Source organism: Leguminivora glycinivorella, chromosome 1 (genome assembly GCF_023078275.1).
Source record: "Leguminivora glycinivorella isolate SPB_JAAS2020 chromosome 1, LegGlyc_1.1, whole genome shotgun sequence".
In the NCBI taxonomy this organism is placed as follows: domain Eukaryota; kingdom Metazoa; phylum Arthropoda; class Insecta; order Lepidoptera; family Tortricidae; genus Leguminivora; species Leguminivora glycinivorella.
Window position 1 is genome coordinate 10,874,889 of NC_062971.1, and position 17,902 is coordinate 10,892,790.

Consider the following 17,902-nt stretch of genomic DNA (forward strand, 5'->3'; position numbering starts at 1 on the left):
CAATATCACATTGGACTCAACACCTAATATTTTCAATCAAAGTTTAACATCAAGTACGAATAGGTAAGTATAGTAAATACGCTCGCGCATATTAGGAGTTACTTGAATAATAATTATGATTTATTATAAATACTTAAAACATAAAAACGCCTAAATCACGAAAAACTTGATTGAGATGACTTTTTTTTTAAATAGTCAGCGTATCATTTTATTTGTTAAAAACAAGATATTTGTAAGTTTCACGATAAATTAAGTGAAGAATTGATTGAAAATATTATTTTACCTACTGTATAGCTTTGGTTCTTAAATGTTTTCCACTTAAATAATTTAGATAACCTAATAAAAAATGCACTAGAGTTTATACTCATTATTCAAACAGTACGTTACACGAACAGTAAAGTATGGATAGATCAGTAAAGCATCAGACCATGAAAATTTAAATGTCTTGAAAAAACGAGAAGCTCTTTTTTCACCACAAGGCTTTCTTTGCTATTCGAAAACAGATAGGAAAATTGCATTTTATCCACAAGGGGGCAAAGTAATTTCATACAAATTTTAACTCGATGTCTTAATCTGGCTGCTAGATTTTACCTATAAATGATGATTTGGAATCATAAATATTGAATAAATTGATGGATTTGGTTTATTTTGATGTTTTATAGTCAGTCTTTTGTTCGTGTTGGTGTGGTGAAAAATTTTGTGTTTCACTCGGCGGCAAAGTTTGTTTAACCTTCGTGCCTTGTACCCTCGTAACGCTCAAGATTCCACTTTTTGAACCACTCGCTACGCTCGCGGTTCAATATTGGAATCTTTCGCTTGCTCAGGTATCAATATTGACACGTGCGGTTAAACAACTACTTTGCCCCCTTGTAAAACAAATAACTATTGTGGTAGGTACTATAAATACTAGAGTGAACGGATCCTATCTAGTAAATATTTTTGATCTGCGTGAATCGCGTATCCGATCGGATTTCGCTATATCTAAGCATTTTAATTTGAACTGGCGTGTGTAATACCAAGTGAGGCGGTCAATCACATTTATTGAGCTGAGGGCCTATTGTTGTAGGAGGATGGACGAGGGCGAAGAATAGCAGGAAATGTAAGATACACATGCATACTGAAGGAAATGCAATGAGGAAATTCGCTTTTGATTGAACAGCGGATTTTGGTAGAGTTATATTAAGATTCAATTATTTTACTAAGATCACTGACGTTAAACTGTATTATAATATAACTTTTTCTACTCGTCGACTGTAATCTGTCAATTAGAACACCACAGACTAAACTATAAGTGCTAACTTTTCAGTGTTGATACTCTATGGCAGTTCCGACTCAATTATAATAAGCTCATTATAGTTGACTTTAGTTAACTGTAATAATTTCAAAAATAGAACTTCATACAATTTCTATACTAATTTGCGATACCTGGCAAATTTGTCGGCATCTGAAACACATTTTTTTTATCTGTCGCGTTATCGGCCAATCAGAGACTGTTATTACAAACAATTGGTTGCTAGGTAATTCGATGTTGATACAACGGTGAACGACGCTATTAACATTAATTTTAACTTGCATGAATGATGATATTTCCGTCCATTGATGATGAAGATGATGACTCGTAGAAAAAGTATTGTATACAATAGTGATATAATTAAGCTTTTCACTCTCGTACCGTACTATTAGGCCACTCAGCAAAGCTTCGTGGCCTAAACATGGTACTCGACTGAAAAGCTTTGTATTATATCACGATTGTATAAAATACTATTGTGCAATTAAACTTAAATTTTACATGCGTCTTTCATAATTTCGACCTGTTCAAAATACGATAAGGCTATTCGTTTGAAACGAATTCAATGTATGCTGTCTTTTCAAATCTTGGTCTAACTGGCACATTTTTTATAACAGACCGAAATAAAGAAGCGTCAAAATTATGCTATTCAATAACTCTTGTTTTCAGGCAGGCAATTATGGTCGCGCGATAAATGATAAAACATCTGGCGGTCCCTATCGCACTTACTAATAGTGCGATAGGGACGGCCTGATATTTTATCGTCTATCGCGCGACCATGCTACCCGTGCAGGTCATATCCATTTAGGTGTATGATAACACATATTTAAAAACATTTGTTTCTTAATTTAAGCACCTACCTATTAAGTACTTAATATAAAGATCAGCTCTACGTTAAATAAGCATAATGGAACATCATAAAATCCTAGGTAGCGTACACAATAAGAAAAGCTATTGAACAATAAATAATATTGCGTAATGCACGGAGACATTATCATACAAAAGTTATAATTTAATCAATAATCGCTATAATTACGCTGCAAAAAACCCAAGTCACCGCTGTAGAAGCAACACTTTGAATACAAAAGCGTTTACAGTAAAGAAGCGGCAAAGCTTTTATTCGTGTTAAACGGAACAGATATTGAAAACAATCGTCGGGGTAGCACGACTCGATGGCTTCATTAGTAGGGAGGAGACTGTGTCGATTAAATCATCGACAATCGACATTCAAACAGACTTTGATTGTCGATATACATTTTCTGTTTTAATAAGGGCAGCCCCCGTATCCGAATGGCATTTCTACGACGCGAAACACCGCGAAAGGTAGCCTGGCTCTGTCGCGCCTGAAGTTCAAACCTGCCATAAATAGTTAATACAGGTTTACCTAACCGATAGCCATGGAAATCTTAGATCAAATTAAACTATTTTCTCATAGAAAATATTTTAATTTGTATTTTTTAAGTAGTCTCACTACTATATTATTGGGGGGTACCATACATAACTAAATAAATGTTTATCCACTGGTATACGAAGATACATAGTATGTATTATGAAAACTTAGATAAGTACCTACTTATCTTTTATATTTGTTTTCATAATTGTAGAGATCACAAGTAAGTTACCAGTTACTATGTCGCCAAACACTAAAGGGGCTGAGCTGAAAAAAGTATTGCTACTGACAATACTTACTCGTACATATTGAGTACTTTTCATCCGTTTGCGTAATACACTGACCATTTTTCGAATCATCGCATTGTTCATCGATAAAATGTATACCTATAATGTCTGTCACTCTAATCACTCGAAGCAGACGCACGATTTTCATGTTCCTTGCCACGTGTCCGAGCCGATACACGACGCTGGCTTGCTCCCTGAATTTAAGATTAGTAAATACATAATTTTATTCAAAATTGCCTTTTCTAATTCTAATCGTTCCAGGCACACGTTCGGACAACACCACAGAATATGAATTAACTTTTTTTCCTTCAAAATTAGACGAAAACGTGTACCTATCGGTAACGGTTGATGTGTATCGATACCATCAATGTTTAGCTTCCTCGGGACTGTTAGAGAAATCGAACGGGTGTTTCGATTTCCGAACCGAGTCTGTGTCGGTATCCTGTGGTAAGGCTGGTAGGTTCCGGTCGAAGGATGTACGAGTAATGAGCATGTAAATTAAAATAGAATAGAGGAATTTTACAGTACTTATTTTATAAAAGTAATCATCGTACATGTAGGAAGCCCGTCGTTAGAATGTTTGATCAAAGGAATTAAAAAATATCAACTTTTATTTATTCAGACATGTAACACGTGTCAATGATTAATACTGAAATAGGGAGGCGATTTTGTTACTTTATACATATATTTAAGCATCGTAAAGGCACTGTTGCATTGGATACTTTTTGCCATACACAGAAACATTATTAGCGTGTTACACATCTCTCTTCAAAGTTAAGGTATTCTTTAAAAATTCAGATACTTTGTGTGTGAGTTTATGTTACTGAATGTCTACTAATCTAGCTACTAATAATCACGAAAAGTTTAATTCTAGGTTAAAAGAAAAATTACTTACCCGATCTACGAGTATATGTAATGCCATGTAAAATTGTAAAGTGGAATTCTTTTACTTTTATATAAATATGTATTAAATGTTTTTTCCCCTCACTAGCTCGGAAACACGTGTTTTGTCCTTTAATACCAGCGGGTAAAAACACATTTTATCCACTAGTGGGTAAAGTAATTTGACCTTGAATAGAGGCAAATTTTCTGCTTTAAAAATTTAAAATTGATAAAAGTAGGTTAATCTAGTGATGAAGATGTTTTACCACCTGTGGAAGCAGTGATAAAGGCGGTTTTTGCGTTGTTCTTTCCTCGCTATAGTGAGGGGAAAAGTTTTGTGTTACAAATGCAACTTACAAGCTCAGGATTCTATTCTCGAACCATTCGCTTCGCTCGTGGTTCAACTATAGATTCCTTTCGCTTACTCGATTTTCAATTCCACACTCGGCGTTAAAATACAACTTTGCACCCTTGTTTAACAAATAACTATTTCAACCTTTGTAATAATTTGAGTGAATTTCATAGCGCTTTTCGAGTTATGAAATATCATGGCATGAAACAGAACAGTTTTAACACTGTCTGAGCTCACCGGTTCAGTGATAGCCTTTCACTTTTGCTTTAAAAAGACCGAGGACATATTTTTCATGACGGGTGCACATTTCCGTGCGCGCCATACCTATGGCGGGTGCACATTCCATCCCTTTGCAGTCCGCAACCGAAACGATAAGAAAAGAAATCGTTTTATACGGACAAATGCAAAACTTACTAAGTACGTTCAATTGCATTCGTTTCCCACGCCTGGAAGTCCGCACTAGGAATTGGAAGGAGGGAATGGGTCGTGGAGTTTTTGTGCTCCCAGGGTGCGTAGCCGAATGGCACTAACGCTCACGAAACGCTCACGAAACGAAACGCTAGTAGATATCTATCTCTATCGCTCTTGCGTATTGGCGAGACAGAGCCAGACTAGCTTTCGCGGGTTTTCGTTTCGCGTCGAAGAAATGCAATTCGGCTACGGGGTCTGGAATTTATCCAATAGAACAATGATAAACAAGGAACTCGGCGACGGTTTTCAGGATCTGTAATTTTATCTTGACATGACATTTGAGTTATCGACGTTATCGTCATCATCATAACGTCTGTGCCCGATTTTCTATCACGACCAGTGGCCTATTTCACAATAGTGACAATTGTCGCCCGATAGTGACACTTCGCCGTTTAACAAGGAAATATTGACGCTGAGTAACATGTTACAGGACCGCTAGGGGGCCGTCCATAAATTACGTCATCGATTTTTTCAGATTTTAGACCCCCCCCTATAATCATCCTATCGTCATATCTTAATGACCCCCCCCCCCTTCTCCCAAAATTGACGTCATTACCAGTTTGACAAAATAAAACATTGCAGATTTGAGAAAAATAGGGTATTATATGATTAAAACACTTGGTTATAGAATCATCTTTTTGGCAATAATCATTGATATAATATAACTACTTATTTTTTACTTTTCTTTGGATAACTCCCACGGAGTTTTCACCCATTCTTTTCAGCCGACTTTGTTTAAACAGCGCCGATTTCTTTTATTCGCCGAGTCGCCGCCAATCTTCGTTTAATAAACACAGTGTCGCATACAAACTATTTTCATAGGTACGATGTTATTTATAGTTTAAAAAAATAATGTAGACATGCCTTGACCTTGTAATAAATAAATAAATAAATAATGAGTTCAATAATTAATACCATTAAATACTTGCAAAATATCACAAGAACATTATCTTTCCTTAGTATAAGACATGTATTTAAGTATAAGTATAGTATTTGTGTACTTTTATTAATTATGTAATGTTGTAGTTATTATTTAAGTATTGTGTTTATTATCAATACATAGTATAAAACAAAGTCGCTTTCGCTGTCTGTCCCTATGTATGCTTAGATCTTTAAAACTACGCAACGGATTTTGATGCGGTTTTTTTAAATAGATAGACTGATTCTTAAAGAAGGTTTATATGTATAATACATTTAAGTACCACGGGCGAAGCCGGGGCGGGCAGCTAGTATTATATGTAATATTATTGTTAGAGTATTTTATCTGTAGTTATTACTGTATTTGTGTACATCTATGTTGCATTACTTATGTATGTTTATTATGAGTTATTTTAGTATTGTATGCGCCTTAGCCGCCTCTCACATTTGCAGTCTCACTTACTAGGTGTGCTGGAAGAAATTTCTTTTTAGAAATAATCTTTTTGTACGTGAAAAATAAACTATAAATAAATAAATAAGAATGACGTCAATTTCGAAACACCCCCCCCCATCTATCATTTACCGTCATCCGCAGACCAAACCCCCCCCCCCCTAATTTAGAATGACGTAATTTATGGACGGCCCCTAGGTGATACCTTGCCGGAACCGTGCCAAAGGTGGCAGCAGTAGGTATTCCATACACGGTATATCCTAATAGGACACCAAGTTTTTGAGTAGCATTTTAGTCCTGAACCGACCTAAAGTCATGCGCGGATCCAGGGGGGGGGGTCATGGGGGTCATGGAGCCATACAAATAGACCACGTGACCCCCTGGGATCTGGGCCTTTGACCCCCCCCCCCCTGGGCACGAAGCTGGATCCGCGCTTCTTGCCTAAAGTCCAAGTCTCTTACTTCCTTGCTTTCTCAAACGTTAATACCTGTCCTTAGACAGAATGAGATCGTGGGAAAAACAGGTGAAGTAGGCGTGCGCCAGTAATCTTATCTTATCTTATAGACAATAAAGTGATGTTTTCACTTTACTCGGCGAATGTTTGTTATTTGCCAAATAACCCTCGTCGCTAATGTAATTCTGCGATTATACTGATTATCAACCATGTCGTGATGATAAATTCGGTAATTAAGTACCTTCTCGTAATCTTAACAAATAGGATAAGGGTTACAGATAAATAGTTAGTTACAAAATATGATATGTAAAAATACTTTATTGATTTTTCTGTACATTACTGTTTCTTTAACTAAATACGTCCAGTATTGACGTTGAATGTAACTTTACTCAGTGAGACAAATACTATTTTGCTCACTGTTTTTCAGAAGCAAGGTACCCTTGTTCCAGCTACTGAGTTGATTATTAGGGTTCCGTACCAAAAAGGTACAAAAAGATCCCTTATGGTGCCAGTCTGTCCGTCTGTCTGTCACAATTTCTAAATATCTCGAGAACTACTTATGCTATCGGTTTGAAATCTGGAACAGTTATGAACATTTTCAACCTCTACAAATTGAAAGTTTTTTTTTTTATAGGTAATGGCCAAAATGATAGGGGGCAAACTGCAAATATCAAGTTACTAGGTCTAGTGGGGTTAGAAAGAGCTCAAATTCTACAGATCAAAACTATTTTTTATATTTTTTTTGTTGTGTAAAAAAACGAATTACCTTTAAGGAAAATGAAAAAATAATAACGCCCTCCCCCTTATCTCCGATGTTTACCAACGAAAATTTATGAAAATTTCACGAAACATTGGTTTTATCAAGGATGTTTTATATAGGATTTACAATCTTTATACTAAGAATCAAACTGGATCCAAACTGCCAAAAATAGGGACATGTGGAAATCGATGGAGGAGGCCTTCACCCAAAAATGCACCACCCAAAAGGCTTTTTCGGGTTCCGTAGTCAATAGTTTCGCCATGTCTGTCTGTCCGTCTGTCCGTCTGTCCGTCCGTCCGTCCGTCCGTCCGTCCGCGGATAATCTCAGTAACCGTTAGCACTAGAAAGCTGAAATTTGGTACCAATATGTATATCAATCACGCCAACAAAGTGCAAAAATAAAAAATGGAAAAAAATGTTTTATTAGGGTACCCCCCCTACATGTAAAGTGGGGGCTGATATTTTTTTCCATTCCAACCCCAACGTGTGATATATTGTTGGATAGGTATTTAAAAATGAATAAGGGTTTACTAAGATCGTTTGACACATCACACATCACATCACAGATCATCAGATCATCAGATGTTTGAGATGTCACAGTTTCGTTTTCTTTCAACCCCTTATTTGCCAAGAGTGGCACTGTAACTTTAGCAGTTTCATGTGCTCTGCCTACCCCTTTATGGGATACAGGCGTGATTGTATGTGTATGTGTGTGTGTGTGTGTGTGTGTTTTTTGATAAATAATCGCTAATCTTAAAGGAAAAAAAGTGCGTCCCCCCCCCCCCTCTAACTTTTGAACTATATGTTTAAAAAATATGAAAAAAATCACAAAAGTAGAACTTTATAAAGACTTTCTAGGAAAATTGTTTTGAACTTTATAGGTTCAGTAGTTTTTGAGAAAAATACGGAAAACTACGGAACCCTACACTGAGCGTGGCCCGACACGCTCTTGGCCGGTTTTTTATTTTATTTATACTAAGAATCGTACCTCATTTTTTTTAGCCCCACCTACCTATTAAATACTATCATAACTACACTTATGATGCCTTCTTTCAAAATGTGTATTGACGTGATATCATGATATTAAAATAAGAGTAGTAAAATAAGAAATAAATATGTCATTTGTTCTTATAAAAACACGCAAAAATATTTGGAAAAAATTGATTTTGGCCACTTCCAGGCTGCGAAACAGCGCCATCTAGTGTTAAGCCTAAAGGCCCATATATTTCAGGGGTACGGTTTTTTATATGGGCTTTGTCAGTCCCGTATTAAATCGTCGTTGGTTTTATGCTATACATATATTACAGGAAAACTAAAATCGTGTCGGTATCTTGGAAACTTTTATTTTTATTTTTTACTATTTTTTATGACATCTTCCCAAAAAAACGACCGTAAACAGGAATCAGTTTTCTTACAATTAGCACTAGTAGCGCTACCTAGCTATTTAAACTAACAACGATACGACTTGAACATTCAACATCACTGGCTTTCACTTGTCCGCATGCAGTTGAGAGATTTAACTTAGCAGTTTCTGAGTCTGATAAGAGATGGCGCCTAATACTGGATGTAAGTGATAACAAGTAGATAATTAAAATATGTGGCGTTATCTGAGAAAAGTGATGTCAAGTACTATGGCAGGGACCCCTTTCTTTCCCATAAACTTTTTGGTCAGAATTTCGTTAGTCATAAGTTGTTATTCATATATTTTGTGGTCATAAACATCACTAGTCATAATTTTTGTTACGAATAATGCTTAATGGTACTAACATTAAAAACCCATAATATTGGATGCCATAACCTTAAAAGTCATAAAGTTGGTGAGTATAAAATTGAAAGGCATAACAATAATTATCCAGAAATATTACTAGGCATATTTTTTGAAGCCCTACTGATTGTTCTGCATACAGTTTTAAGGCATAAACCTCATAAGTCATAATCTTTGTTACGAATAACGTTTAATAGTTCTAACGTTAACAATAACCCATATTATAGAATACTATAATCTTAGAATTAAGAAAGTTGATGAATATAACATTTAAAACGGATCCCTTTGTTAGCCAGATTATCATTAGTCATAATTCTGAAACGGTTTCATTAGGGTCACCTATAGATAGGTTAGGTTAGGTTTGTTTTATGGCAATCCTGAAAAGTTACGCGTTTTTGAGAAAAACCAAATTATGACTAACGAAAATGTGGACAATCGATACATTATACCTTATGACTTTATTGGTAGTCCGCATTTACCTCGCGTCCATTAGAACGGAAATAGGACCCCTGCCCCCCTTCTACTCGTTGACGAAGCCGAATACCACAAAAATCAGCATGCAAAGGAAGAAATGGCGGGAAAATCAGTGAGCTCATTGAGTATTTTAATCCTCATTTCTCAGCTAGGTTCGCTAGTTACCTTGTGTCATTCAGAGCAAAAATAGGAGCCCCGCATAGCGAGGCTCCGTCGAATCGCTGGCGGGCCCTAATACTTTTAAAAGCAACATGAAAAAATAAAACACATAACATGTAAAAGACGAAATGGCGGGAAAATCAGTGAGCCCAACGAGAAAATTTTCATTTCTCGGGTAGGTTCGTTAGTTACCTTGTGTCATTCAGAGCAGAAATAGGAGCCCCGCATAGCGGGGCTCCGTCGAATCGCTGGCCGGGCCTAATATTCTTAAAAGCAACATGAAAAAATTAAACACATAACATGTAAAAGACGAAATGGCGGGAAAATCAGTGAGCCCAACGAGAAAATTTTCATTTCTCGGGTAGGTTCGTTAGTTACCTTGTGTCATTCAGAGCAGAAATAGGAGCCCCGTATAGCGGGGCTCCGTCGAATCGCTGGCGGGGCCTAATATTCTTAAAAGCGACATGAAAAAATTTAACACATAACATGTAAAAGACGAAAAAAGTATCTTCTGTGAAAAACTAAATTATGACTAACGATAGTGAACACGAACAAACATTATGACTTCAAACTTAATGAAAAATAATATAGATCCCATTGAATGTTATGATTAAAATTAATGTGGACAGTAATCATTATTACTTGCGAAAATATACTTTACGACAATTATGACAAACATGTTTATTGCTTTCAACATTATGTCCATAATACAAAGTTCAATTTGATTATTATGCCAAACAATGTTTATGACTAAGAATAATGATGACTTGCAAAAATCTGACCTCCAATTTCTGACATTCAACTTTATGACTAATGATAATATGACTATTAAAAATTATTACTAACAACGTTATGGATTGTAAAAATCGGACTAAAAAAATTATGGGAACCAATAGAGACCCACTATGGCACCTTCGTATTTGCTTTTTATTGCCACACTAGCAGGGTATCTAGCTAAACTGGCAAACGTGCAATCGTTGACTCTCCGGCGCAAAATATATGCATTGGCTCTGTCGCGCTAGCCGGCCTAGTAAAAATTACAACTGTTGACGCTACGACGATCGTAACTTAGTCCGGCTTAGTCCTGTCGAGCCAATACGGAAGAGCGATAAAGACAGCTAGCTACGATAACGATATATTATCGTAAGCATAGCCAGTATGTACAGAGGGCGTAGCCGAATGGCATTTCTGCGACGCGAAACGCCAAGGAAACGCCGCAGAAATGTAGTCTGGCACTGTCGCGCCAATACGCAAGAGCGATAGAGATAGATACGAAAGAGATATTATTGTGAGCGTTTCGTGAGCGTTTGTGCATTCGGCTACGCACACTGAAGAGCGATAGACAGAAAACAATAAGTACGGAGAATCCACCATAGAAGTCCAAGATTGCAAGCGGCTATTTTTTTTTCTTTTCGACCTCGAGCGTGTAAAGGTATTGGTATTGGTTGGTGGTGGATCCCGCCCACCACCAGTCCTTCGTCTTGTTCTCGCCATGCAGTCTAGGCGGCGCCGTAGTCGTGAACACGGGTAGGTCGTATTCGTTTATTTGCCATTTCCATTTCAGGAAGTCTCTCTTCATACAGCAGACTTGGTTGTGTTGAACGATATATGCTGTAAGTATATTGTGTAGTTAATGATAAAGCACATCATTAAAAACAATGATTATATGTTTCGAAATTCATTAAGCTAAATTAAACATTTGCACTAGCGAGGATGTCAAAATCTTTGTCAACTTATATTTATGCGGCTTGGAACAGTTTACCGGATAGTGTTGATACTGCTCCCTCAGTGAATGTGTTTAAAAACAGACTAGACAAGTGGCTTTTAAATAATAAGATAGTGACATGACTTTGCTAACTATAAATCATGAGACACTGTGTGACATAGGCTCATCAGCTGAATAGCTGCTCGCCTAGAATTGAATAATAATAATAATAATATTTAGGGTCGGTTGCACCATAAATTAAATATAACAAGATCATACCATCCCATACATTAAAATGCGACCGCCTACGAACGCGCTTACACTCCACCACACATAGATGGCGCCACAAAAAATGCCTTGTTGCCACCGATTATTTGTAGATTGGCATTAAGTGTCAATTCCGAGCCGTAAATCTATGTCAAAAGTGATACTTAACGCCATCTACAAGTATAATCGAAAGCTACAAGACATTTTTTTTTGTGGCGCCATCTATGTGTGGTGGAGTGTAAGCGCGGTCTTAGGCGGTCGCATTTTAATGTATGGGATGGTATGATCTTGTTATATTTAATTTATGGTTGCACTATGTCATATGTCACCGAATTTAGCGTTCGCAATTTTTTTGTTATGATTATTTCCATAGACTTCTGCTTCCTGACGTTGATATGTCTGTCAACTGTGATTGATGCAACTGGTCCTTACTCTAGCTAGGCTATCCAGGTTACTCAAAAAAAATACAAATATAAATAAATAAATATTGGGGACACCTTACACAGATCAACTTAGCCCCAAAGTAAGCAAAGCTTGTACTAACGTATGCGGAATGAAATCTGGACAAAGTTTTGATATCGTACAGAGTAAGTAAATAAATAAACTAAAATAATGTATAAATGCCAGATTAAAGTTTACATATCTGTCATTTAAACTGGTAAGTTTCATGAGTATTGGATTCCTTTTCTCGAAATGATGGTCAATCGAGAAGGACGACCTAGCGAAACTGTTTGTAATTTCTACATACCAATTTTCTGTGACCGAATGCAAAAGCCCGAGGAAAGTTTTGTAGGAAGGGTTAGAAGCTAACAGTCAATTTATAATATTTTTGCGTCCTTTTTCTTTACAAAAACTACCGCAACAAAGCGTGGTTCAAGAAAACATTACAGCATTGGCAAGTTTTCTGGGAGAGATTTGATTAAAAGAAATGTCGGCCCCCTAAGGCACAAAATCTTACAGAGAGCCCGAGACAGCATTCGAATGGGGCAGCGAAAGTTATCAAAATTATCTCGAAGACATACACATTCAAAAAAAGTTAGACCTATAGTCTTCAAAAATAAAATAAAAAACTTTGAAAATGCTGCTACGCCGTTAAGTCAAAAAATGTAAAAAAACTTTTGTCGACACCGATGGACATAAAGTATCACAAGTTCTGTTAGAAGCTTCACATTGGCGAAAACTAACTCTTTTATTTATCGATATTCAATACATATAATTAAAATCACGAAAGATATCAAAAATAAACTATGTTATATTAATTTTATAGGACATTGAATTTTGTCCAGATTTCATTCCGCATACGTTATGGGTGCTAAGCGACGATATACATACTTAAATAGATAAATACATATTATACTTACATACTTAGAAAACATCCATGACTCAAGAACAAATATCTGTGCTCATCACACAAATAAATACCCTTACCGGGATTCGAATTCCTGGGACCGCGGCTTGGCAGGCAGGGTCACTACCGACTGAGCCGGACCGGTCGTCAAATTGAAATATTTTCTATGAAAATACCTAATTTAATTTGTTCTTAAAGTACTCACAGTATCTTCCACGAGATAGGCAGTTGACTTGATACATAGCGCAAATGTCCCGGAACCAAGCCAGGAATCGATTAATTTCGTCCCACGCACAGGCTCTCGGTCCACCAATGGTGCATTGCTTCCACAAGTTGCAATTGTATTCGGACATGAGCACCGCCCATTTTGGTGTGTACTGCTGTTGTGTATACTGTTGTGTGTACTGTTGTGTGTACTGTTGCCTTAGTGGATTCTGTTCCAGAACATTTAAATACAGGACACCGTTTTAAACCTGTTCAATACTTAATGCCTAAATTGATTCCAAATTTAAACAGGTGACATTGATAGATTGATACTAACTCTACTGTTTATCGCGTGCGGGGTTTTCGGACCCATACTATGTTTAAGAAAAGAGCATACTCCACTTCAAACTCTTCTGATGTCCATGGGTAGCGCACGCGATCATTATGCTGATACATATACTCGCATGCTGAATTATATTATTTGTAAATATGTTTAATCATTCACGTTCTTTCACAATTAGTAATTAGATACTCGCGTTGGTGGAGTAAAACAAACTGTGGACCACTGTTTGTTTAGCCCCTGGTGCCTTGAAACTCTCGCTACGCTCAATACATTAGTTAGGCTCACTTGCACCAACCACATAACTCCGGATTAGTGGCCTAACAACTGTCAAATTCCATATCAAACTCCATTTTCGTTGGTGCAAGTGGCCCTGGTGTCCTGCCGTTTCGCCAAAAAACGTTTCGTCAAATTTCATTTCCCAATAATCATATCGCAATAGTTTCATTTCCCAAAGTATTGTTTGGCAAAGGTATGTTTCGCAATGAATTTGTTTGGTCAAATTATCATTTGGCACAATTTTACTTAGTCAAATTTTATTTAGACAAAACTTTATTTCGCAAACGTTTTTAATGGCAAAACTTATATCCCAAAAACATGTTTGGTCAAAATTTCACATCGCAAATTTCGAAAATATTTAGGCATTTGCATTTTCATATCTACGGCATTAATTTAATTTACCGAAGATTTTTTTGCCAAATTTAACTTAAAATTGTCAAATGATAATTTCAGTTTTATTCCCAAGGCTTCAGTTGGACAAGAAAAGTTTGCTCAACTTTATTTTTGTCAAATTAATTACTGGACAAAATTATTTTGTCAACTATTTTTTTGTCAAAAAATGTTTCTACAAATTACACAATGCAAAACCACGTTTGACAATAAATATTACAAGGCATAAATGTAATGTAATAATTTTATTAGTATTGTAACAGAAAACTCGTGTGCAACAGGGTCAGTTTAGGTGCGACGACGAGCGAAACGAGGAGGAGCGTGTTAGGTTGACAGTGAGCAAACCGGAAATGACTTTTTAAAGTAATTAAAAATTAATAGAACATAATAGTTTTAAAAACATAAGGTTTCTTTTTAATAAAATGTATCCGGACATGTAAGTGAAAATGTCATCCTTGGCATTTGCAGCAGGAGGAAAAAAAGTACGACATACACATTATTTCACACAAATCTTGGACACAAAGTATAAAATCAACAAACAAATTTCTAGTGCGCCATTTAATTACAATATATTGGGAAATGGAATTTTTGCCTAACAATACCTTTGACTAAACCAAGTAAATATTTTGGGAAACAAATACTTGCCAAGAAAAGTTTTGCTAAATGTCAATTTTGCGATAAGTTGTTTTGCCAAACGTTTATTTGGGAAATGATAATTTGGGAATAATAGTTTGGGATGTGAAACTTTGGGAAACGTTTTTTGGCGAATCGTCAGTAAACTGGCCCTTAGTGATGTGTCGCTTGCTCGGATATCGGAAATCTTAATTTAGTGAAATAAGTAAGAGTTTTATAAAGCCCATCTCAAAACCATCACAGTATTCTTGGAAAAGTGCTAACTACGCCTTTGCGTTATTGCATATGATTTCTGGTGTATATTGCACTGGAACGGGATTAAGGAAATGCAAGAATGCCCAGCACCTGTATTACTCTCTCAGTCTAACTCATACACATATGTACCACACGAAATGTGAGCCAAAACGAGTGGAGTGGTCGGCTGCAGATATCACAATTTACAGAAACACCTAAGTAAACTGTACGACTTACTTCTGTCCATGCTTTGCGGAAAGGTTCTCCCTCGATCAAAATCAGAATTGAAAATCCTGTGAGTAAATGTATAATATTACACCACACCGGTAAATTCTTCTCCTAATATTTTAAAATAACAAATGATATAGTAGCATTTTATCCACTAATTCCTCAAATTTTAAAGGAACATAGAGATTTTTGTGTTTTCGTAAGTACATAAGCAATACAAGTACATAAGTGACATAAGTTATCTTACCTACTAAACACTGATTTACCACTAACCCCATGAAATATTTACTTTAAAAGTAGCGTCTTGAATTTTTTACTTATTTGTGTATTCAATATACTTACTTTGCCCCCAAACGTGTAAGTACATATTACAAGTTTTATTATTAAGAAATGTAGTGCGATATATGAAAAAAGTTTTTATTGCTGATCTTTGTACATTTACAAGTAGTTATATCTATATACCTACGTATATTGAATGTATTGTAGTGAAATCAAACAGAATCATTTTTTTATTTATATTTTAATAAATATGCTAATGCGTGGATTTACAAATGCATTCTTTCGAAAATGTATATTGACATTACTGACATGCACTGGTATAGTTGTTACCATTAGGTGACTTCGGTCCACATGGTGGAGTAGAGTGGAAAAGAGACTATGCATTTGTTACATTTGAGCTGGTGAAGCCTTCGTCTTACTTCACTTGAAAAGATCACCTGATTTTTTGTGCATCACTAAATATAACCGCTAAACCTAAACTTCCCTAAGTAATAACGCGATAAATTAATGGGTCTTTATTAACTCATTATTTTACCTCAGTGCAAATGGGTATACGTTAACGTTTATATACGCAGATAATTTATTTATTTGTTTATTTATGCCCATTTAGATGAAAAACAGATCACCCTGTCCGACTTCTGATGAGAAACCTAACTATATAATAGTCATTAAATCCTGGAATTCATATTTCGGCGGTTCTTTGTCTCTTAGCGCTCCTCCGTCCTCGTATCGGCCCAGCATGAGGCTGTCTTGCCAGTAGTGCGTGCTAGTGTCGGGCTCGGTTTCCGGACGGAGGTCTTCGTAGTAATCGATGGTGGGATAGGTGACGGTTGTTGGAACTGTAGTCTTCGGAACTACCTTCTTCTTGCAGATACTATCGTCGACTATTTTAAACACTGAAATAAATGGTAAATACTAATGGAAAAGTGTGTTTGTTTGTTCGTCTTTCACGGCAAAACGGAGTGACGAATTGACGTGATTTTTTAAGTGGAGATAGTTGAAGGGATGGAGACTGGAGAGTGACATAGGCTACTTTTGGTCTCTTTCTAACGCGAGCGAAGCTGCGGGCAAAAGCTAGTGGTAAATATAAAAAAGATGAGCAGGAGTACACCGAGTTTTTGAGAGATTGCACGAACACTTATTACATCCTTGTTGTAGAACTTGGATACCTGTTCATTAGAATTGTACAATATACAAGTAGGTACATAGAAATCATAGAATACGAAAAAATAACATGATATCCGCAATCCCAGGCCACAGCCATACGAGTATATAGCTCGTACTTACGTGGGCTGAGATAACCTGAATCTATCAGGCCTTCAAAAAATAGGTATTTACTTTATGCAGTGTATACATATAGGTTCTCGTAAAACTTACATGGATATCCTCTCCCCCTGCAGTTGACTCTGAACAGTGCACACTCGTCCTCGAACTTCGCAATGGTCTCGTCTCCCTCATTGTAGCCACACACTGGGCTCCCGTGAGGATTGCACGACTTCAGTCGAAAGCAATTGTAATTAGAAACTTTTTCTTCTGGAGGCTACATAATTAAACAATTAATACTGCATAATTAACTATACTTATAATTTCGTTCGTTATGGGTCACTGTCACTATATCTTGCTTACCGGTCTCCTAACAAATGCCTGCTGTGTGTTGTATGGCGTATATATTACAATAATAATGAATCCTGTAAAGTTAAGACATTATGTAGGTTTTCATATTAAGGTAGGTACTTTAGTTCCTCCTATAATGTCCTGTTTGCATCTGTTCACTAATTATAATAATTGTGGGGAGGAACTTGAATATTACTGACGAGAGTAAGTTAAATCATGACGGCTTGCCGAAGCGATTTAAAGACTCGAGTTTGTGATATTCATACCTTCCGAGTTACACACAATGTTTTTCATCACACTTGCCATATAAAAATATGTAAAAAGATAAAAAAATGTTAAATACGGTGCTTTAACTGTAATAACTCTCTTGGGAGAACGGGTTTTCTATAACTCACGCTCCGCCTGCGCGCATGAAAAATCACATTTAGTTTGCGAGTGTGATGAAAAATATAAAATATTACGCTTATATTGTTCACTGTTAGAGCAAAGAAAAATAAAATTACAAACGTCACATCATTAAATATTAGTTAATTTTCTCATTCATTGCCATCACTTAATATTGGGTGATTTAATTAACTATGATTACAAATATATTTAGTAAGGTACCCATTGCGTAGTTTTGGGTAATCATACTAATATTTGCTATAATCATTATTTTCTGATTTACATCATGATCAAGTACTTTTTGTGCGACTCTAATAAACAGAAATCTGTACTAGAAAAAGTATTA

General features: G+C 36.2%; 2 protein-coding genes across 3 annotated transcripts; both read right to left on the reverse strand.

The window, feature by feature from the left end:
- Positions 1–10,934: 10,934 nt before the first annotated feature.
- Positions 10,935–13,818, reverse strand: LOC125233942. The gene is made up of 3 exons (XM_048140119.1): positions 13,804–13,818; positions 13,177–13,405; positions 10,935–11,262 (listed from the first exon to the last, which is right to left on the reverse strand). Exons 1-3 carry the CDS (start codon positions 13,816–13,818, stop codon positions 11,048–11,050), a joined length of 459 nt encoding a protein of 152 aa, XP_047996076.1. The 3' UTR covers positions 10,935–11,047.
- A 2,004-nt stretch (positions 13,819–15,822) lies between these two features.
- Positions 15,823–17,887, reverse strand: LOC125232469. 2 transcript variants are annotated; one of them, XM_048138161.1, is made up of 4 exons: positions 17,779–17,887; positions 17,185–17,246; positions 16,936–17,053; positions 15,823–16,454 (listed from the first exon to the last, which is right to left on the reverse strand). In XM_048138161.1, exons 1-4 carry the CDS (start codon positions 17,822–17,824, stop codon positions 16,213–16,215), a joined length of 468 nt encoding a protein of 155 aa, XP_047994118.1. In that variant the 5' UTR covers positions 17,825–17,887; the 3' UTR covers positions 15,823–16,212. The 2 variants fall into 2 exon arrangements, with proteins under 2 accessions (XP_047994118.1, XP_047994110.1); XM_048138153.1 differs by having other exon boundaries at positions 16,936–17,098.
- Between the last annotated feature and the right edge of the window lie 15 nt (positions 17,888–17,902).

Excerpts from the sequence above, each read along its gene's own strand:
- LOC125233942 (XM_048140119.1), bottom strand. Across the intron at positions 11,263-13,176 it reads CCTATCTCGTGGAAGATACT|CATATATCGTTCAACACAAC; the intron begins GTGAGTACTTTA and ends ATATACTTACAG.
- LOC125232469 (XM_048138153.1), bottom strand. The coding sequence starts at position 17,824 with ATGATTATAGCAAATATTAGTATGATTACCCAAAACTACGCAATGG. Across the intron at positions 17,247-17,778 it reads TACCCAAAACTACGCAATGG|GATTCATTATTATTGTAATA; the intron begins GTACCTTACTAA and ends TTAACTTTACAG. Across the intron at positions 16,455-16,935 it reads CAGGGGGAGAGGATATCCAT|TGTTTAAAATAGTCGACGAT; the intron begins GTAAGTTTTACG and ends CATTTATTTCAG.